This window comes from Pseudonaja textilis, chromosome 2, assembly GCF_049901715.1.
Source record: "Pseudonaja textilis isolate UNSWEBS1 chromosome 2, rPseTex1.2, whole genome shotgun sequence".
Taxonomy (NCBI): Eukaryota; Metazoa; Chordata; class Lepidosauria; order Squamata; family Elapidae; genus Pseudonaja; species Pseudonaja textilis.
In genome coordinates, this window is record NC_141991.1 from 193,073,903 (window position 1) to 193,097,755 (window position 23,853).

General features: G+C 38.0%; 1 protein-coding gene across 1 annotated transcript; it reads left to right on the plus strand.

The window, feature by feature from the left end:
• The first annotated feature begins 1,936 nt into the window (after nt 1-1,936).
• On the plus strand, nt 1,937-19,127 carry ANXA1 (annexin A1). The gene is made up of 13 exons (XM_026703806.2): nt 1,937-1,992; nt 6,438-6,517; nt 8,719-8,812; nt 9,837-9,931; nt 10,807-10,920; nt 12,586-12,676; nt 13,228-13,307; nt 13,407-13,463; nt 14,777-14,870; nt 16,344-16,439; nt 17,424-17,482; nt 18,272-18,394; nt 18,836-19,127. Exons 2-13 carry the CDS (start codon nt 6,452-6,454, stop codon nt 18,893-18,895), a joined length of 1,029 nt encoding a protein of 342 aa, XP_026559591.2. The 5' UTR covers nt 1,937-1,992; nt 6,438-6,451; the 3' UTR covers nt 18,896-19,127.
• Nucleotides 19,128-23,853: the final 4,726 nt, after the last annotated feature.

A 23,853-nucleotide genomic window follows, 5' to 3' on the forward strand; every position in this document is an offset into this window, starting at 1 on the left:
GATACTTTCAGATTCTAGATCCTGCTGCTCTGGAAATTCTCTAGGGTGAAAGATGAAGTTTGGAAATAATGGTGTGCAGATGAACTCATATTATCTCCCTGAGCTTAACTTTTCACACATTGCATTTTGACAGATAACATTATCCTCTTGACAAATGATAGTTGTCCATTTTACAGAGAGAGAGGGAGGGAGGGAGGGAGGAAGGAAGGAAGGATCCAAACTCTCTCAAGGACCTTGGAATACCCATCTTTAATGATCTAAGTGCTAGAGCCTACTATAACTACATAGCCAAAAAGGCATTAAGAGTTGTTAACCTAATCCTACACAGCTTTTTCTCTGCTAATATCACACTATTAACTAGAGCATACAAAACATTTGTTAGACCAATACTCGAATACAGCTCATCAGTCTGGAACCCGCATTATGTATCTGATATTGAGAAAGTCCAGAAATATTTCACAAGAAGAGTTCTCCACTCCTCTACTCGTTGCAGAATACCTTATGCCACTAGACTTGAAATTCTAGACCTAGAAAACCTAGAACTATGCCGCCTTTGGTTTGATCTAAGTATAGTATATAAAATCATACATTGCAATGTCCTACCTGTCAATGAATACTTCAGCTTCAACCATAACAATACAAGAGCACACAATAGGTACAAACTCAAGGTTAACCGCACCAAACTTGATTGCAGGAAATACGACTTTAGCAACAGAGTGGTCAATGCCTGGAATATTCTACCTGACTCTGTGGTTTCTTCCCCAAACCCCAAAATTTAACCTTAGACTGTCTACTATTGACCTCACCCCTTTCCTAAGAGGTCTGTAGGGGGCGTGCATAAGTGCACCAATGTGCCTACCGTCCCTGTCCTATTGTTTCTTTTTATTTTTCTTATATGTATCCATTTCATGTATTCATGTACTCAATTTCATTCAGTATTTTAGCATAAATGTTATTTAGCATGGACAATAAAATTTAATGATACAACAAAGCAATGATTTCCTAAAATTGCACTCTAGAAGTGGCCTACCAAATAAGAAAGGAGCTACTTTATGCAACTCCCAACTTTTTCAATGTAAATGTCATTCCAGAAGGACACCATGGCTGGTAGGTTCAGGAGAATCAATGCAATTGTATTTTCCTTCTCTTCCAGAGATTATTCCATCAAATAACCAAGACTGAAATTGTCTATATCCAGAAACTCTTATTGAAATTAGACCTGAAAATCAGTTTTATTTTATCCAAGAAGATGTCAGCAACTGGGCCATAGAATCCCCTACTTTTCTTTTTTAATTGATGTAATTTTGAGTGGTTCGGAAAACCGTCAAATATCACCTCTGACTGGAGATTTTACAGTATTCTTCCCCTGCCACGCCCACCAAGCCATGCCCACAGAACCACAGATGGTAAAAAAAATTGAATCCCACCACTGGCCCAAAGCTTTCTGGGAGAACCGAAATATAAATTCTACACTGAATCACCTGAAAATTGTATATACCTGGTAAATGTTTTTTAAAAAGGAAAGTTTATATTATGTAGCATGAAACTTGGGAGATCATCTTGAATATCAGTTGTAATAGAATAGCCTACCTTACAGTAACCTTATGCAAGCATTTGTCTATATGTTGAACTATAAGTCATATAGTATATTGCAATAGCTCATCAAGGCATTTCGACAGTTAAATGGCCTTGCCTCCAAGGCATCACCAAGAACATTACACAAGGTTTATTCCCAGACCAGTTTCAGCATTAGCTTAGAAATCAATTTCTTCCAGCAAGTGAATAGTTTATTTGAAGGGCTGGCCCTTTGACTAAACCCTCTATTTACAGTAGCCTTCGGAGCAACCAATCACAGGGCTCTTAGTAGTAAGCACTGGTTGCTAGGTGTGGCTTCCTGATGGGTCTATAAAAGTAGGAACCACAGTTTAAAGTTTTCCACAGACTCATTTCCCAGCTTGGAAAATATTGCTTCTGAATTTTGGAAAGGGAAAGGTATGCCTCTTTTGATATTTGTCCTTTACTAATGATTTTAGAAGTATGTAGCTTCTTATTTACTCTGGAATAGAACTTACTTGATCTTATTTCTAAGTCAATGTAGAGCTATTTCTAAGTCAATGTAAAGCTATAGGATTATTCATATAAATTTATATCTGATTCTATTGTCTGTATTTTCCAGCAAAAGAGTAGAAGGTGTTTAAAACTGCATAAACTACGCAGGGAGTTAAAATTGTTTGTAATAGTCAGTAGCGTAATGCTGAATAACTGCATTTTTTTTCTTCCTGTTCTTTTCCGTTACCATGGAAAGCAGAATTATTTTTATCTACCAAAGTATGAGTTAAGAGGGAAAAAATGTGCCCTGTGCCTTATGTGGAAACTTTTTTAGAAAAAACATACGCCCTGTGGTTAAGGAAAGCTTGCTTAACTGTTTCTCAATTGTTAAATGTTTATTTCTTTGCAAACATCAGCCACACCAAAAATAAAATATGAACTGTAAACTTTTCAAAAAGGAAACTAAGTTTAATTAAGTTTTAATTTGTTGGTAGTTATTTTTAATATAGGGACATAAGAATTGCAGAACATTGTTTGCAGTCTTTTTATTTTTCACAAGTATATTTGGAAAGAGATGCTTCTTCTTCCTTGTTTGAGTTTTTTTCAGGAATTGGGGGAGGAGAGAGGGGAGACGGGTTTTTCAAGTTTCTGTGGCTTCTGGCCATCAAAGAAGAGTGACCTGAGAATTAACTTGTCCTGCATAATGACAGGCAAAAAGACAGTTGTCCCTTCATTTGGAAGGAACTTCCATACCCAGCTGAATCTGAAATGCACTTATTAATTAGATGGAACTCAGTACTTACTTCTGAGTAAATAGGTGGACATCTTAGAAATATTTTCTTAAATACTTTTCAGTTTGTTGAACTGTGCTCATTTTAGCCAGTTTAAGATTGACCCTCCTATTTTATGCAATCATGCAATTCAGCTCTAATTCCAAAAGTGTTTCTCAGCTAGTATCAAAGATTTGCAATCGTCCAGAAAGCAGTCCATGAAATGTACAAGTTGGTTGGATCTCACAGTATGTGTAAGTTATAATACATACACACACTCATAGCATCAGCAGGAATGGGACTAAACCTGGAAAAGATTTAGAGTGGAACTAAATCTGGAAAAGGTTTAAATCACTTGACCAACCATATGAATCAGCGGCCATACTGGGAAGTCATGATTGTTTTCCTCCTGGGATTAGGAGGACCGGAATGGGCTCCCCAACAGCTGAGAGGCTGGAGCAGACTTAGAAACGCATCCACCTTGAACGTTGGATTTTGGCTGTGTGTAGGAAAAGACTTGGGAATTATATCAGCTGAGATGGTTTCAGAAGTAGAGGGAGGTTGGAAGGCAGTGGGCAGGGATTCACAGTGAGACAGTAACAGGATAGGGAGATATGGTAGGATGCAGTGGGCAGGCCATTCTCAGGGAAGGCCATCTTGGCAGATAACACTTGTGTTGCTTTCCAAGGCCCTTTGCTCAGCCTCAAAGCTTGCTCAGCCCCCAAGCTTTCACAGCCTTGGAGGCTCTACAGTCCAGCTGCCCCTGCTTAATGTCAGGTCGACCTGCAATAAAACTTATCTCATCTGATTATGGATGAGAGAACTGATTTAGCCTGCATTGCCAAAATCTGGTTGATCATAGATATGGGGTCTTCTTCTCTGAGAAACATACACTCATGGGTTTCAAGTGTGACACCAGCTATAGTTTTGAGGCAGGGCTGTGCTGGGCTAGCTGTTGCTATTCTCAAATCTCTAGTAGCCTTAGGAGAGCTACCCTGGACACAGCCAGATGCAAGCTCTCTTTGTGAAGTTGATTTGCAGGGATTAGTTGAGCTGATATTTTTGCTGGACCTGCTCCAGGGACTGTGGGGGGGTGGGGGGTGGGGCACTGTTTTGTAGTGGTTCATCTTCTTTTTCTATGGCCAACACCCAGAGCCGCTGAGAGGATTATTAAGTGCTGGTACAAGACTAATATGCCCCCCTCACAAGAGGACACCCCGACCTGGAGCACCCACTTGCGGGCGGGCGTGGCTCTTCGTTGCACTGGCGGGGCAGGGCCCAGCCTGGGCAGGGCATCTCACACATGTGTGGGGCAGGCCGGGAGCACTGGTCCTCTCTCGTGGAGAGGAGCATGCCATAGAGGCGGCGCAGCAGAGGGGCATGTGCTGGGGGCAGGCCGGGAGCACAGTTTCCTGTGGAGGGGTGCACCATAGAAATGAAAGTAGAATCCAATAAATTATATAAATAACTGTTCACTGAGTTTCAGATTATTAAAGGTCATGTCAAACAAGGCTGCAAGGCGGTTTTGCTATACACACAAAGTATAGAGTATGAAGTATATATCCAATATTGTTTTTCTTTTTAAAAAATTGGCTTTGTAATTTTTTTAAAAAAAATCCCCCTTCATGGGCCTCCTTTGAGCTCCATGGGCCCCGGAACAATGTACTGGCTGCGCCTCTCCTCAGGCCTGCCAGTATCTGTCAGTGCTATTGGGGGGAGGAAAGGTTCAGCCACAGGCCCCATTTGGTGTGCTCAAGGCTCTCTCCTATTTAACATCCATATGAAATTGTTGGGAGAGATAATCCACTGGCGTGGCATTTGGTATCATCCTTATGTTGATATTTACCAATTATAAGGAGCAGTGGTGGGATTCAGTTTTTTTTACTATCGGTTCTGTGGACATGGCGTGGCATGGCGTGGCGTGGCGTGGCTTGGTGGGCATGGTTTGGTGGACAAGGCAGGGGAAGGTTACTGCAAAATCCCATTCCCTCCCCACCATACTAACTTGCTTTCCAACTCCATTCTCCTGTGCAGGGCAACAAAAGAAGACCCAGCTCATCAGCTGGGACTCAGGAGGCAGAGAATAGATGTGGGCGGGGCCAGTCAGAGATGGTATTTGCTGGTTCTCCAAACTACTCATTATTTCCACTACCAGAACTGGTCAGAACCTGCTGAATACCACCTCTGGCTTGGCGCTGTAAAGGCCTGAATGGGGAGAAGGTGACTGGAATGCTGGCAAGGTAGTTTTAGTTTTTTGGCCCCTGGAGTCAGGTGATTGACATTTCTGACTCTGGATGTGGTAACATTGATCTGGTGAGCAATCTGGCACTCCTCTTGGACTTACAACTCCTGCTGGAAGAAGAGGTGGCAACCATGGTCAGAGAATGAATGAATGTACTGTCTGAGCTTGGGTGTGGCGTTTCATTACCGAAAATAAGTAGCATTATCAGTGCTAGGCAGGCATTTGCCCAAATCTGTCTTCTGCATCAATTACACCCATTCCTGGACTGAGAAGCTTCTCACAGTTATCTCTGTCTTAATTACCTCCTATTTGGATTACTGCAATGGAAAATATCAGAAATCTGCAAGTAATCCAGAATGCAGTGGCACATACAGTTTTAGGTGTCCTATGGTTCACCCAAGTCATACCACCATTGCATGATCTATACTGGCTTCCAGTTATTCTGGAAACAGTTTAAGGTTCCACTTATTACCTTTAAAGCTCTATATGGCACAGGCCTAGGTTGCATGCAGGACGAGAGGTTATCTCTTATTACTAGGTCAGATAGGGTGGGTGCACATCAGGTCTCCTTCCTTAATGGGACCTTGGATGCATGCCTTCTTGGTGGTCACTCCAGGTCTTTGGAACAGCCTCCCACCAGAAATCAGAGCTACCCAACCCTCTTAAGCCTTCTGAAGGAATGTGAAGATCTGGCTCTTTCCCCAAGCCTTGGGCTAGGATTGGGGGTTGACCTGTGATGATGTTTGGTCTAGTGCCTGAGGGAAGAGTACATTTTTAATGATGGCTTATGGATTGTTGTGAGGTACCTAGAATCACCTTATGAGATAGGTAGATATTTAAGTTTTGTAAATAGATGGAAAAATTCCTTCAGAAATGTAGCGTAATTCTGCACATCCTAAAAGATGCATTGACTGTTGCCATAGATAAGTCAAATGTTGGGGGAAATTTATAAACAACAGCAAAATTTGCTAATGCAAAACATTTTTTTTTCTGAAAAAAATATGAAATGATATGTTCCTAATAATGCCTTAATAAAATTATCTGTGACTGAAACCAAGACGATCTTAAGATCTTGTACAAGTTGTAACTTCAGTTAGCTTAGTGTTTTTTTTAACCCCTGGTCATTCCTCTCCTAATTCCAGTAAGAGGGCAGAATAAATCAGTAAATGATGCTATTCCCCTCCCTGGTGCCCTCCAGATATATTGGAATTTGGGTTTCTCTTTTGGAAATGGGGAGAGGAACCCTCTTTGACTTTTCTGATTCTTAAAATGCCTAAAACAGATAAAAAGCCTTTTCCATATGGAATAAAAAAGCAAAAGAAAGAAAAAAGGGGAAAACTGTGACTTTATTCTGTTTCATTTTTTTCCCTTTGCAGAAAGTTGAATCAAGATGGCCTTTGTATCAGAATTCCTGAAGCAAGCCAGGTTTATGGATAATGATGAACCACAATACGTTGTAAGTTTCTCTAACAACTAATCAATTTGACTTTACAAAGGAATGTTGTACAGTTGCTGTGTTGCTGAATGTTGTATGAATGCTGTACGTAATGTACAGTTAAATGAATGGCACCTGTCATAAGGTGCTATAGGGCAGAGTATCAACCGAACAAAGCTCGTCCTGAAATATATTTGAATACAAGTAGCTTGGGTTGGTAGTTGGGCTGTTGGTCTGAGGTCCAAGCTTGGCAATTTGGTTGCAAATGTTTCATCGCCATGCGAGGAGACATTGTCAGTGCGCTTTGAGTTGTGCTGATCTGAGACAGATAAGCACAATTCATCGTGCACTGACAAACTCTCCTCAAATGGTGATGAAACCTTTGCAACCAAATTGCCAAGCTTGGACCTCAGACCAACAGCCCAAAACTCTTCTTTTTTCTTTCCGGCAGTTTCTTTTCCTCTTTCTTTGAATAATCAGTATGTTCAATTCCCCACATCAATGATTGGAGGTTCTTCTTTTTTCTTTTTTGCTTTTTCCTCCTATTTTACAACTGATACTTTACTAATAAGTATTGGTATGGGCATCCTTTGTCCAATCCTTTTATGTATGCATGCCTTTAAATTTAGCATCCATTAATTTAAATTTTACATTAGCATAACATTTGTAAATAAATGCTTTTCATATTTTTGGAGCTGGTAATTGGAGGAATAATGCCAAAAGTAGAGGTTTGTGGCACACACCTGGGGAAAGGCACACTGTCTTATATTCCTTTCTATGGTATTAAAATAGGTGATGATGTTCTTTTTAAATGGCGTTAAGCTTATTTTTAGGACTTGCCTAAATAGGCAAGCTCTGCTATGCTTTTCACTTCAGAACAGCAGGAAATGGCTCTGCTGTTTTTAGCAATTATGAAGCAAACTGACCCACCCAAACAGATTTCTGAGATAGAGAGGTGTTTCAAAATACTGAGGCAACTTTTAGTTGACTTCCTAAAATAAAAAATTCTACAAGTAGTCCTCAGCTTACGATCACGGTTGACCCCAGAGTTTCCATTGGTAAGCAAGACAGTTGTTAAATGAGTTTTGTCTCATTTTATAACCTTTCTTGCCATAGTTGTCAAACAAATCACAGCCATGGTTAAATTAGTGACATGGTTGTTAAGTGAATTTGGCTTCCCCATTGATTTTGCTTGTCAGAAGATCACAAAAAGTGATCACATGACCCCAGCACATTACAACCATCATAAATACATGCCAATTGCCAATAGCAATGGCACTTAGACTTATATACCACTTCACAGTGCTTTACAGCCTTCTCTAAGTGGTTTACAGAGTCAGTATATTGCCCCCAACAAGCTGGGGCCTTATTTTGCCCACCTTGGAAGGATGGAAGGCTGACTTAATCTTGAGCCAGTCAGGATTGAACTGCTGGCAGTCGGCAGAGTTAAGCCGCAATACTGCATTCTCACAACTGCGTGGCTTTTTGCCAAATGTCCAAATTTTGATCATGTGATTATGGGAATGCTGCAATGGTCATAAGTGTGAAAAATAGTCATAAGTCACTTTTTACAGTGCCATTGTAACTTTGAACAGTCACTAAATGAATGCTTGTAGTTCGAAGTTGCATATAGTTTCTGATTATTCACATTTAAAAACTGTTTGAAATAAATACTGATACTATGGAATAGTTATACTACTGAGACCTTGCTGAAAAACACAAATATTAAAAAAAGGGAAGATTTTGCATTCATAGAATTTGTAAACTCATGCAGAAGTAGGCACTGGTATCAAGATCATACCGCTGATCATATTGAGTCAGATATAATAGTATCCTGCTATCGCTTTATAATTACTTATTATAATGAATGTGTTTTAGCATATTCCCTTACAAATGGTGAAAATGGGTTTCCATCATTGCATCATCCAGGTTATTCTAATTTATGATGTTTTAGTTTTATCTTATTTATTAATTTATTATTTTAATTATAAGAATACAACACGGTGCAGCTGTTCTGGCGTTACAATATATATACTACCTATTTACATTCCTCTTATATAATTATTAAAATTAAATTTTATTATTTATTATTAAAGTTAATAATATAATTATTAAAATTATTTAAAAGTATTATTGTTTTTGAATGTACCTTGAAAATTTGGGCAAGATTTTTAATTTGAAAACAAATTAAATGTTTTAATTTTTCAATTTATTCTTAACAGAAAAATTCTAAAACTGGTTCCGCAGTCCATGCTTATCCCAGTTTTGACCCTTCAGCTGATGTGGTTGCACTAAACAAAGCCATAACTGCTAAAGGTAGGAAGGAAAGATAAAATCTGTGAATGTAGATACAGTGATTTTTGCTCAGATTCTTATTTCTCCAGTGCCAATGCCAATTTAGCCTATTTTTTAAAGGTCCATGCAAAAATGCACCCACATTTTTGTGTGCTTTTTCCTAAGCATCTTGTGGAACAGTAGATCAAGACAGTTTCAACAAAGTCAAAATTGTAGCAGAATAGGTTCAAATCATGGTGTCATTTTTTTTCTTGACTTCTGTTTCCTTTTTCCTTGAGTTGTCACATGAGCCATCCCATTCAGCAAAAGGCCATATTTTGCATTGCCTTACGAGAAATCATTTCCTTAAACCAGGGGTGTCCAACCATGGGAATTTTAAGGCTTAGTGGACTTTTAATTCCCAGAATTCCCCAGCCAGTTGGCTGGAGAATTCTGGAAGTTGAAGTCCACAAGTCTTAAAGTTGCCAAGGATGAACACCTGTGACCTAAATAACGATGAGGTGAAGACAAGCAAGAGTAGTTTTAAGCATTTGGAGAGAATAGACGCAAGAGAGCAAGGATTTCCTCTTAAAATGTTAGGAAAAGCATGCAGAATGTGACTTCTGGAATTCTTTCCAGCTTCTTAAAATATTCTTAAGTCATGTGACCAGCAAGGAAGAGACAGGAGGGTTTTAGAATGGATGCATCTGTGATAGTCTCAAGAATGTGAATTGATAGGACTTTTTTCTTCAGAACCTCTGGCCCATGTTTAAATTTAAATTTTGGAAGCTTCTTCACCTCATACCAAATCTAGTGTTCCATTCTAGTTTTAGAAAGTTGTTCTTCAGCTGGATAGAATCCAATATCCCTTGACATATTTCTCTTTCCAATGTAATGTTGGAAGGTATAAAAAAAAGATTTTTAGCCAGGTTATATATGTCAATGAAAACAAGCTTGTTGATAACTCAGTTGAGCAACAGTGTTACCTTTTGATTTATTGGTTATAGTATGGATTGAATTGATTATGCTTGTGTTAATGAATTTTTTCCCCTCATTCATGATTTAGGAGTTGATGAAGCAGGCATCATTGAAATTTTGACCAAAAGAACCAATTCCCAACGACAGCAGATCAAAAGAACCTATCAACAGGTGCATGGCAAGGTAACTTCCTTAGTACATACCTTACCTAGATATAGTACTTTTCACTTTTAGCATATTATGTGTGATTAGATCAGTCTTTCTCAAGCTAGGCAATTTTAAGAGGTGTGGAATTCAACTCCCAGACTTCAGAAGTATGCTGGCTGGGAAATTCTAGGAATTGAAATCCACCCATTTTAACATTTCCAAGTTTGAGAAAGAACAGCTGAGATTAATAAATAAAATATTAAATTCATTACCATGTTGATGGTTGGAATATGATTTCTAAAAATAGGCTACATAAAGCATACTAGCTTTTTAATGTTGGGGGGTGGGAGAAGTATAGCTTCAGTTGACTATCATGGTTTTGATTCGGGTTTGAGGAGCTTCATTGTAGAACATAGAATAATAGAGGGAAAAGGACTTTGGAGGTCTTCTAGTCCAGCCTTCTCTTCAAGTAGGACTTGCTAAAAATGGCTGCCCAGTCTCTTCTTGAAAATAGGAGTTTTGTCTCCTATTTTTTTAAAATAGAACCTGGATCATTCAGCTACAGGCAGGTAAGCCTCACTTGTGAATGGGTGTGAACAGAATGAGCAAATAAAAGCCACTTTACAAGGATAAATTAACAAGGACTTCAACAAATCTACCAGAGCTGTTTGTTCTGTAAGTGCAAGCGCTTTATTTAGGAGATTATCGCATGTCTACAGGACAAAAGACAAGGAGTTACTGTATGTACATATTAAAAAATGTAAACCAACTGTTTTTTCCTTGAGGCAAGAAAATGAAGTTCTTATACATGGTTTGTTATCAAAGATTTTCTTGTGTGTTTCGAAAGTAATGTTTTATCATCTGAATAAGTTCTATAGACAGTTGTTATACATTTGTTTTTTTTCTTGTAGCCTCTGGAAGAAGCTTTGAAAAAAGCCCTCAAAAGCAATCTAGAAGATGTTGTAGTGGCTATGCTGAAAACTCCTGCTGAATTTGATGCTGATGAGCTTAGATACTCTATGAAGGTATGCTTGTCTTTCAAGGCAAAAAGAGAGAGAAAGAGAGAGAGAGAGAGAGAAATCTTCTCAGTTTAAAGCAGGGGTGTCAAACCTTGGCAACTTTAAGACTTGTGGACTTCAATTCCTGGAATTCCCCAGCTGGCGGCTAGGGAATTTCAGGAGTTGAGGTCCACAAGTCTTAAAGTTACCAAGATTGGACACTGTTAGCTTACAGAGACATTGGAATGAATGGGTATGTTTGCTGGAAGTTGTCATGTGCTCAATCAAGAAGCTGTAAGAGTTCCAGGATGATCACACTGTCAATATATAGCCAATATAGGGGGTAATCATATGGCTCAGGACAATGCAAACAATTTTGGGCTGAATTCCCACTTGGTCCTCCAAGTTCTATTAAGTGCTAAGTGTTAAATTCCAAAAGTACATAGTGAAGTGATCAAGGACTGAAAGAATCTAGAATAAATGTAGTTAATATAATTGCTTTCTGGTGTGTGGAATCACTCCATTTCAACAATATTCCTTCTTTGTCGTTCCTTACCGAACTTTCTTCAAAACAGTTTATGTTGTATCCATCCAATTCATTCTTTTCTTTGTTTCTCTTTTCCTTTCTTTTTCTGTCAAAATATTTCAGTATAATTAATATAATCCTGGCATATTAGAAGAATAAAAGTCTTGGAAATTACAAGGCAATTTATCAGACACAGAAGAAATTAGAGTTACCTGCATTGGAGAGCAATATAGAATTATTCTTCTTTTGAAACTATAGGGTAGTTTTGACAAATGATGAGAGTCAAAAAAGAAGGTAAAAAATAGAGTCTTTTCCACAGTGTCCTCAAGACAGATTAACATTTATGTATCATATTTATACCATATGGCAATCTAAACTTTCTGTGGTTTATCAAAAAAACAGAAAAACTAATACATAGTAAGGCATCAAAATACCTGCAACAATCTGAATATTAAAACCATTGACAGAAGTCAAGCAATGTCACACTTTGGTGCTTTCTGGGAAAATTCCATGTTCAACTCCTCTAGAAAATGGATAATGTCAGAGTCAATTGAGCTGCCCTTCCAGAGAGATGAAAAAAATCACATTTCTGGGCTTTAGATCTCTGACCTCCTGACAATAAAAAAAGTACCCAGTACTTCTCCAAACTTCACTGGATCATTTGGTACAACTTCAGTGGAGAAATACAGTACTGCAAGTAAGGTATCAAGCCAGAATAGGCTTTATGGATTAAAACTGCGCTTAAAATTGCACTCAGAAACTAATAGAGACCTGTGCAGTATTTGCAAAATAGTATAAGAGGAACCCATTAGCAACTGCTGAGCCTCTGCAATTCGACCACTACAAGTGGCCTTTAAAGGCAGTCTCATGTAGAGCAGATTGTAGTACTCTAAATGGATGGTAATAAGGATATGACAAAATAAAATGTCAAGCCAGCCCCATGTTAACCTTTGTAGTTCAAGATTCCATTATTGTGATCTGTCATCCAGATAGATATAGGTGTACTAATATTTCCAGCAAGGGCATAAAAGCTGGAATTGTAGCTCAGTAACATTTTATAGCCAAAGGTTTCCTGCATCTGTCTGAACATTGCACTTGATGGAATAAGTTATTTTATAAAAATAAAGCAAAGCTTTGCTTATGTATATTGATTTATTGCCAAACAGGGGCTTGGAACAGATGAAGATATCTTAACTGAGATTCTGGCATCAAGGAACAATAATGAAATTAGAAACATCAAAATACAGTATCAAGAAGGTAAATTACTCCTTAAAAAAACAACATGACCTTAGATCTATTTTGTTAATGCCTCTTCAGCCAATAATGTGAAGCATTTTGGTAGTCATTTGTTGATACTGATGAAGTTACGTATCTTGTTTATGGCACACCTGAACAGAAAAAAACAGCTGAAAATTTTAGAATGCTAAATTCTACTAGTTTTTCACCAATTGAAGATAAAAATGAACAGGCTGTCAATCTAATGTAGAAGAAAGAATAGAACATCTGTAAAGTTATATTCTGTTTTTGAACATCTAATTGAAAATAACTTATGCACAATGATAATTTTTATTTATGATAACCTGCAAGTTTTCCAATGAAGATAAAATGGGAATTTCTTCATGGATAGCTTTCAAAGAATCATTTACACGTTACATTGTGAAATCTAAGCAATGATTTAAAAATGCAAGCCCGAGGAGATTGCAAAATGAGTTGAGTAAAAATGTAGAAGCTGTATGTAAGGAAGAAAATAATGTATGGCTAATGCTTGCATTTGAAGCTCTTTTCTCAATATGTTTGCTCTTCTGCAGCCTTTAAGAGAGACCTCGCCAAAGACATTGCCTCAGACACTTCGGGAGATTTTCAGAAGGCTTTGCTTGCCTTAGCCAAGGTTTGTAGTACTCCATGATGTTCAGAAGACATGTTGATTCAGGAATGATCTGTGATTGTAGTCTACAATATTGAACTAAGTGAGGCTGATTTGTTTCAGGGTGACCGGAATGAAAATCCACATGTGAATGAAGAGTTGGTAGACAATGATGCCCGGGTAAGTAATACTTATTGCTACCTTTTATGTCTCTTTTGTCTTGTCTGTCAAAAACAAGGCTTCCTTCAGGCAATTGAATCCATTCTAATCATTTCTCCCATGTTCCCAGGAAAGAATGAATATGGGACTTGGAGCTGCATTTCCCAGCAGAATGTCCCCAAGGTGTTCTTTTCAAAAGACAACTGGACTTCCTTGATTATTTCCTTTTGAAAACGTTTTGCTTTTCATCCAAGAAGCTTCTTTATTTCAGAACTGAATAAGCTTCTTGGATGAAAAGCAAAATGTTTTCAAAAGGAAATAATCAAGGAAGTCCACTTGCCTTTTGGAAAAAAACATCTGTAGGACAACTGTGGCCTGTATGATTGAGAATTTCCACAGACATTTCCCAGCAAAAGGGGGACTATATGATAAATTTTACAACCACCAAAAGGCACAAGCAAAATGATGTGGGACCTCTGGGTTTCCTATAATCAGTCTTTGTTGGGGGATTTACTTCCTGTCATTGCTTTGCCCAGTTGGTCAGTGGCTGATCCATTCTAGGAACCATCTTATGTTTCTTAGTCAGGATGGCTCATACAAACTCATTTGTTAAAGAAGTGTATTAGAGTTGCAAGCCAAGAAAGGAAGTGGAAGATCCTGCAGGAACCACATGTCTATGTAGACAAAAGAAATAGGGAATAATAATGCACATCAAAATGTCAGAGGGTTGGACTTATGCTGAAGCCTTTAACCCTGACATTAGCTACTACCCAGCTGTGTCTTGCTGGGGTTGGTAAATGAGCTGAATCTAGTCCCTGAATGTGATTAAGTTCCTCATGTGTTCATTAGTTGTGGGGGAACTCTTAGGGAATCCTTTTTAATCAGGACATTAAATTAGTATCAGTAACTACTGAATTTTGGGGAGGTATATATTAACATAAACAATGTCTTTATTTGTTAATTAGCCATCAGCTGATCAAAGGAAACTCTTCTTTGTCATACTGACAAAATGATAGCTATTGTACCTGAAACAAGAAAGAGTTTCTTTGGAGTAGAGTTAACACACATCACTGAGTTTTCAGGGTCACCCCATATGAGAGCTAATATAGTGGTGAAGAGTGTGAGATATGGGACTAAAAATTTTGGAGTTAGGATTTTGCTGTGGTTATAATCACAGTAAATGGTTTGGTTCTCAGCCTTTCATCTGCAGTTGGGGGTCAAGGTGACACCTTCTGGAAAGAATGCTGTTACAAAGACTTTTGCTTGAATTCGATTATTATAATATCTAATATTTTGGAATCTCTCTCTTGAAATGGTTTCTTTCATTGTCATAGAAATTATATGAGGCTGGAGAGAGAAAAAAGGGAACGGATGTTAACACTTTCATTGAAATTCTCACTACCAGAAGTTCCGCACACCTTCGAAGAGGTAAGAAGAAAATATGTTGCTGAAATGCTTTTATTTTAAAGAGAAATGTTTTAATAGCATTTTTTAAAAAATATACAAAAAAAATATATGTAATTATTTCTTTGTGAGATTTGAAGAAGGGTTAACCAAAGCTATTCTGCTGTACAATGGACAATCTGCTAAAATTAGTATACAAGTAGTTCTCTCCTTACAACCATTCATTTAAGGACTGTTTTAAAGTTACAGAAGCACTGAAAAATGTGACTTATGACCATTTTCCACACATGTGGCCTTTGCAGCATCCCATGGTCATGTGATCAAAGTTCAAATGCTTGGCAGCTGGCATGTATTTCTGACAATTGCAGTGTCCTGGGGTCATTTGATCTCCTTTTGCAACCTCCTGATAAACAAAGTCAATGGGGAAGCAGATTCATTTGCTAACTTAATAACTAGCGTGATTCACTTTAAAAAAGGTCATACAGTGGTGCACCAACTCACTTAACAATTGTCTAGCTTAGCAGTTGTGGTTGTGTGTCGAGGAACATCTTTATTTAAATCCAGAAATGGAGCGTGCAGCCCTTCTTATTTAAACTCGCATAATGTGAGATTCCAGGAGTGTGTACAGGTAGTCTTTGAGTTACTAATGGAATGGAGCCTACCCATTCCATTTGTAACCCAAGGATTTGTGGGAGTGAATCTCGTACCTTGAACAGGATCACTCCCTCCTTTCGCCCATGCATTCACTAATCAAATGTGAGGCTTGTTAAGTGCACGTGAGGTATTTTAGGGTGAGGAAGGCCATGGGGGAGGGGCTAGTGATGGAACAGGCCACCTGCCTAAGACCATCCAAGGTGTCCCCGACCTAGTGAAATATCTCATGGTCCCCACAATTGCTTTCCTTCCCACCCAACCTGCTGTGCCGGGACATTTATATTGTGAAGATCTAGCAAGCAGTATCCTCTCCAGCCTCTCAGCCACATATGCCACTCTGCGCTCCGTTTGGGCCTCCACAAGCCTAGTCTGGCACGTTGCCAGCTGAAATGGATTCACCCCTCAGAAGATCCGTTCAGGTGTTCAGAGGCCTTGCCTGGCATGTTGCCAGCTGAAATGGAGTATTGGAGGCGCGGATTCACCTCTCAGAAGCTCCACTTCAGCTGGCAACATGCAGGATGAATGTCGCAGAGTCTCTGCGGTTGTTTGTAAGGGCGAACAACTGCTGTGGTGCTGCAAGATTCGTAATTTTGGGAGTTGTTCATAAACCTTTGGGGGGCGCTCATTGTGTAACTTCAAAAGTTTGCTAAGGGAACGCTCGTAATCAGGGGATTACTGTATAGCTCCCAGAAGCCTTGCATGTGGTCTCTGTCCCTTCTGAAAGCTGACAGCAAATTATAATCTTAATCTGATAGATGGGAAAATTAAATGCATGCAGCATAATCATATGCTGTGTACTTGTTAGGGGAACAATCTATTCCAAATTGTCCTCTTTGTTTTCAGTTTTTAAGAGATACCAGAGCTACAGCAAACATGACATGGAGAAAGTTCTGGACCTCGAGCTGAAAGGAGACATTGAGAATTGCTTGACAGCAATTGGTATGTAACCCTCTTCTGTACGAAAGGTGTTCCTTCCTAAATTTGATTCCAAGATTATGCCTTCTGGAATGTTATTCTTTCAGAGATCAGATTGGTCCTGACCCTTTTGACTTTTAACAAAGCCCTGAAGGCTTGTGAATGCCCTCATGTCCTTGAGGATGGAGGTCAGCATGCCTCTTGGGCCACAATATGGTTTTATTGCCAGTTATTATTGCTTTTATCTCAGCTGCTGACTGTGTATTTATTTTGCATTTTTGTATGTGTATTTTTTGCTAGGGTTTTTTCACCCAGTCTTACTTGTTTGAGAGGAGCAGCTAATAAAAATAGAAATAAATTAATTTGCCTCTTAGGTTAATAAGGCTGCAGTCCTACACAGTACCCTTGAAGCTGGGGTGGGCATAGCAGCCTTACATCTTACCCTGCATTGTCAACCAGTGACATTAATAACAACAAAGTATTATATTATGTTTTGTTAAATTTTTGTCATTCCATAAGTGAGTTTTGGTACATGCAAAAGTATGAAAACAGACAGAGTCCTATCTTATTATTATACAATCACTTCCAGAAGAAAACTGGTAAATCTGAGAAAGCAATAAAAATATTTTATGGGTGGTTTTTTTAATGAATGAATAAATAATAAATAAATAAATAAATGTGAATTAACTTTGGAAAATATTCAGTTGTATCAACAAAACAGAGGAGCGTGCGTCTGTTTTGTCTCTCCTTTGCCAGCTGTGTTTTAACTTTTGGGATAAAACTTTACTAAACAGTTCAAGGTTATTTCTTAAAGTCATAAAGAGATTTCTTTTCTTCCTGCTTCTCTGCCCAGTTCTGCCACAATTCTATTGTTAGCTATATATAACTTAATGTGTAATTATTCATGAGATCACAATCTTTGGAAAAAATACATTGTGTTTCTTTCTTTGCACTTTGCCTTTGTTTATCTATGGTTCATAAATAATCTTGGTTCTTTCTCATTTCCAGTGAAATGTGCTGTAAGCAAGCCGGCTTTCTTTGCTGAGAAGCTGTACCTAGCAATGAAGGTAAAATAAATGCTACTAGCAGGAAGAGGGCTTTGTTTTAAAGACGTGTATGCCAACACAAAGATCACATTTTCAATCTTCTGATCCTTTCTCTTGAAAATGAGAATAATCAGTTTGTATCACATTTCCAATGAAGGCAGACAATATTGGGCACAAATTAGAAATAATGTTTTCAAAGAACATAACTCTTTCCATTCCCACCCACCATTCAGTCAGATCCTAAGAAGCTTCCTGGATGAGAAGCAAAATGTCTTCAAGGAAAAAACAAAAGTGCAGTTACCTTTTGAAAAAGCACACACATTTTTGGAATCACATACATGTTTGCAAGATCTCACACCCGCCTGGCAAACAGTATCTGGGAGTGGTTCCTTATGCTACTTACAATAGCAGAGGCCTTTCTGAAATGAGTAAAGCTCACAGCAAGGACTCCCTGACTCTATGGAGACCGATTCCCCTCTAACAGAAACTCAGATGATGTAAACAGTGGAGTGTGAACTCAGATTTCTAGTACAGACAGGTGTGGCTTCAGTTTCATTAATATGGGTGTAGACAGAAAGATTATGATGCCTATTTCTGAATGAATATGCAAGGACATTTGTTTCTCTGAGGTGGCTCTTTGGTGTGGGATCCTTGGTGTTTTCCGAGCTACAAATGGCTCTTTTGTCATCTTCTGGGTTGCCACTTGAAAGCCTGGAGACTTATCATAAAGGCAAAGAGAGTTTAAATTATCTCACAAACCAAGCAGAGTTACGAAAAGAGTTTGTTTCCATTCTTTTTCCCCCTCCAAAGGGTTCCGGAACCCGCCACAGAACTCTGAACAGAATTATGGTGTCACGGGCCGAAATCGACATGAATGAGATCAAAGGTTTTTACAAGGCAAAATACGGGGTGTCTCTCTGCCAGGCAATTTTGGTAGGTTATTTCTGCTTTTATTTGCAGTTAACAGGAGTTTAAGGAATTAGACCTTGTGGTTAAGGAATTAGAACCAGAACTAAGTAGCTCTGTGGTTTGCAATAGGACTTTCTATTGACAGAATTACACGTTGTTACTGTATTTGGATGGGGATAATAGTAATATAACTTGAGGCTATTATAATTAAGATTAAGGTTTTTTATTAACCTTGTTAATCTTTAGAACATGTGTTCGCCCAGTTTTTAAAGTAATTCTTCAGCACACATAAAATACGGAGTTTTTGTTTTGTGTGATTGCAGCCAAACAAGTGGAGACAGGATTGTGTACAGTGCATGAACCTAGCTTTGGAATATAAGCAGGGGTGAGATGAATGGGAGGGACATGATTGCGCTACTCTGGTTTAGTTAGATATGAATTCTTTTCATTTTTTTCCACATGCAGGATGAAACAAAGGGAGATTACGAAAAAATTTTGGTGGCTTTGTGCGGTGGTGATGACTAAGTTCTGCATCTTGTACATTCCAGTTACTTCCTTGAGAATAGTTGGGAATATGATCTTCCTTAACTAAAGGAATATTTGAACCACGCTTTCTTTGAATAGAAAGAAAGTCTTTTATACATCTAAAGCCAAGAGCATAGAAAGAACCATTGTGTTTGCTTTTGCAAGATATATAAAACATTAGTGTTTGTCTATGCAGGCCCAGTTAACATTCCAAATAAAATCAAATCTGTTATCCAGTGTGATGATTTATTTTCTCCTGTCGACGTTGATTCTGTGCCTTTAAGAAAGAAAGATGCAAATATTAATCCGAGGAAGAAGCTCATTAGAGTCACCACAGTCTCAACACAATGAGCTTTACCAGTGGCCCACACACATCCTTAGACATGCATTCTGGTTGCCATACAATGGAAACTTTCAAAAGTTCTAGGGAAGAGTACTAGTAGCAGGCTGGAGATGGGAGGACTCACCTGATGGTTTTCACTATAGTCAAGACACACATTTATAAAAGTGGTGATTTACTTGAGAAGCACCTACTTGTCAGTATGCAAGGTTTGGAAGGGATCTTAAAGATCATCTAGCTTTCCTTTCCCATTGCAGTAATCTATTATTATAATATTCTGGACAGATTATCATCCAGCCTGTGATTAAACTCTTTCACCAAAGACTCCACCATTTCCTGAGACTCTCTGCTGTATTGCTAGACATCTCTTACTGTAGCATAAGTAAAGCCAATATTCCCTTTTTCATTCAATTACAATGAATGTACGTATTTCTGCCCATAGAACACACAACTTTCTCATAGACTATATTTAAGAAACCTCTAATGTTTACAGATAACTTTGCACAAAGAAGAAACATGTTAGGTTTGTTTAAATTAGTAATTGGCTCAGGTAAAATCTAAAAGCAGAGGCCACCTGATTTGGTACAATTATAGGCATTGTACAGGTGTATGTCTCTCTTGAACACCCTGGTCTGTAATTATGAGACAGGATGTTTAGACCTTGATGGAATAAATTCTTACATCTTTCTAATGAAGTGATACGTTGCGTTAATTTGTATCCCAGATAAAATTTTAGCGTTTAGGGTTTCAACCAACTAATGATTACGATGTCTGCTCATCAAAGACAGACTTAAAAAAAAAGAAATTTCACAATGCAAAGGGGTATTTCCAGAAGTAGGATTCATTGTCCAAATTGAGAAGAGAATCACTGGCTTTTTAGTAAGGCAACAAGAAATCCAATGCTGCAGCAAAAAATTGGGGTAAGCCTATATCTCTCTTCTATAAAAATATCATTTTAAAATACATGATTGTGGATCGGGGACCTGAGAGGTTTTAGACAGAAAATCAACTTCTATACTGCCTCGTACAAGGAATACAAAAGGAGACCAACTGGAGCTCCTAAAACAAAGAACTTCCTTATATATATAAAAAAAGAACGGCAATGGTCTACCAAGTATCAAATTTCCAAATGGTTCCACCCTGCCCAACCCAACTCACCTGAGTGGAAAAGCAGGGTATACATTTAAAATTAACTAAAGATTAAGTCAGTTGAAGTTTCCTGAGATCTAGAATGAAGAGCCACACCTCGTTCAGCTTTTGCTAAATAATAAGATGTGTTCTTAGTATTGTGGGTAACTAAACATCTATGGTCTTTCCAATAAATTGGGTTGTTGTGTTGCTGTTAAGACTTTGTAAAAAAAAAATTTTTATCTTGCCTTGCTTGCTACCTTGCCTCCCTATTAAAATACTGATATAAATCAGGAGTGCTAATTATTAGCTACAAACCTTCCAAAATAGAATTGGAACAAGAGGGTTGAAACCACAGCCTGGTTCACACATTGGGCTTAGTTCTTTCAGCCATGTCTGGTTAAATACATTACAGTGGTTGAGCTTACACATTGCATTAAGCTGTAAACTACAGTTTACAAACCACAATGACAGTTCACACAAGAAACTAAGGTAGATTCGGCTATAGTTTACCTTGCTATCTCAGCATCACACCTAGTTTCTTCCTCTGAAATATTCTGGGCTGAAATTAAAGCTTTATTGTTTATTTAAATTTATTGGCTAGTCCAATTCTAGTAGACTTATCAGTGTTTTACTTTGGATTAATGTGGATTAAAGACCCTGGACTAAATATTGTCTATCCAATTTCGGGTATTTATGTAATTGAGTGCAGTGTAATCCCAACTTTTAAAGCCCCAGATGGCAAGAGAGCAGGTTATTTGAGGGACTGCCTCTCCCTAGTTATATCTATCTATGGTATCCCACGTGATCTGGCTGGAGAGGTATGTTGTGTGTCCTGCTAGCCAGGATATTTTGTCAGCTAGGACCTATGAGAGACAACCTTTTTTTGTCATGGCTCCTGCCCTGTAGAACATCATTCGTGCCAAGGTAAGGGTGGCACCAACCCTGTTTGCCTTCTGGAAGGGCCTCAAAACATGGTTGGGAATCTCATGACAGAGTGAAGCCTACTAGATTATCATTCTTTGGAATGTATTCTCTTATATGTTTTTTCCCCACCATTTTGCTTTTTATCTTTTTAATTATATTTAATATTTTTATGCATCTGGACTGTTTTATTATGCACAATGCCCAGAGTCACTTGTTTGTGATGGGCACAATTTATCTTTTCATTCCTTCAAATGGAATGAATAAATAAATATGAAAACCAGTTTGCTGTCTTTTATCAAGGCCTGCCAGAAAGGCCTGCTTGGTTTTGCAGTGAAGCCCGCTTCTTACTTTTGTGTCTAAAATGAAATAATTATACCATGCATAAAAGCTTCTCTCAGAGGCCCCAAAATATTTTTTCTTCTTTTACTTCCCTTTTTTATGTTCTTTTTTTTAAGCTCTTGGGTCATGCTAACAGTTCTAAATTATAGCATTCCCGAATTAATTACAGTATGCCCTCTGAAGCTAAATACATTAAACCTTAAGAGCGGCATTCTTTCCTTTTCATTGGAGGGAGACCTCAGTTAGAAAAAAAGTATGGTTAACTAATAGTGTGTAGTAAAGTTGCTATTGAGCACAACTAGGACAGCAAAAATCTGGTTAATGGCAGTGAAATGCCTCTGGATTTTTGCAGTGTAGACCTGCTAGCTAGCTAGCCATACGGCTTAGGAATCTGCTTTAAGAAAATAATAACTATTATCAAAAAAAGCTGAATTCAATTTCTAATGCAATATTCTGCATGTTTTCTTACGATCTTGATCGCAACATGCATGCAGCCCTATTTCAAGACTATGGTGTTCAGAGGAGGTCTCTTCTAGCAAGTAACCTCAAATTCTACTATATCTCATTCATTGGTATTTGCCTTTTTGGAATGTCTTCCTTTTTCTCTGCACACACCTAATTTAAAGTTATTTATTCTCCAGTGAGCAAATTCATGCCTATGCTTGCCCATGAACAAAGAACTGAGAGAGGTTTGATTTATTAACCTCATTTGCCAAGTTGTCCTTTGTTTGTTCAGGAAGAGGAATATAAATTTTCTTGCTATTGTGAAATTGATGACAAATATTCATGAAGTACAATAGATTCTTCTTCTTATGATTTATAAAACATATGAATAAGCTACTATAAATATAAATGTCTCAGATGACAATTCCTTACAATATAAGGACTTCATATCCAGAATCTACTATGTATGATATTTAGCAGCTTTTGTTTCTGGAATTTTGGATAGGAAATTAGCAGAATGTGGGAGTAATTGGTTCAAGTGTTAATCACATTTCATTATGTGATTTTAGGAAAGCTATTATATGTAAGCCTCAGACTTCTATTTCAACACAAATTAACAACACTGGTTTACATTAGTGGTCATATAATATACCACTGGCTGTTATAATATTATAATTATTTTGTATGTGTCATGTGTGTTGACTCCTGGAGACTGCCTGCACAAGTCTCTGCAGTTTTCTTGGTAAGGTTTTTTTTGGAAATGGTATACCATTTCCCCTACCTTAGGGCTAGAGACAGTAACTGGCTCAGGTCATCCAGCTAGCTTTGGGTCCAAGGTGAAACTAGAACTCTTAGTCTCCCAGTTCCTGGCCTGATACTTTAACAACTAGTTAGTCTGAATTCTTTTAGTTCTTAAATTTGTGGTTATTTTTTTTTCTTTTGTTCAGGAAAGAAAGTATAATTGCCAGGTAGTTTTTCAAACTTTTTGTTCTGAAGAACTCTAATAGCCTTAGGATAGTTAAATAAGCAATTTCCAAAAGTGATTAGAAAGTGAGGTTAGCAAATTCAGTGTCCTTTAAAAGGCTCCACTGTAGTTGTGAGCATGATAGTTGAATCCTTTCTCTCAGGCATGTAGGAAAGTGTTATTCTACAGATGTAATACTACAGATGTAAACTCCAGAGAAGTTCCAAAGAACCAGACTACTCATTGGTTTATTGGTTTTTACTACTATCATATTCTCCATTTCTTGGGAGACGTGTTTAGTTCACCATGCCTCCTCTGGAGGTCTAGGACAGGAAAAATATGTACAATTCTGAATGAATGCTATCCAGGGAAAATAAAAATCTGTTAGGTACTGTGAATGATTAGCCTGAGCAAGGCAAGAACATCATTAAATAAATAAATAAATAAATAAATAAATAGGCTGTTGGATGACCCAAGAATGTATGAGAAATTGAGTGATTGAATATCTGCTTAGAAAAGGTTGTGTTTGTTTTGAATGTGTGGTTTATTCATGCATAGTAAAGGAACAAGCATAACAAGCATGACTGATTCGAGTGTTAAAGTTGAAAGATGAAAGAGAGACAATTAGCGAAAGATAGGAGGTTGCTGAGAGACTGAAAATGAGAGACTTTTTGGGAGGGGCAGGTTAATGAAGGCTGGACCCTGGGTTAAAGTGGGAGTAAAAGAAAAGGAAAAAAGCATGAAGAATGAAAGTTGAATAGCTTCAGGAAGAAAAAGTTTGAGAAGTGTCAAAAATAGAAGGCAACTTATGAAGGG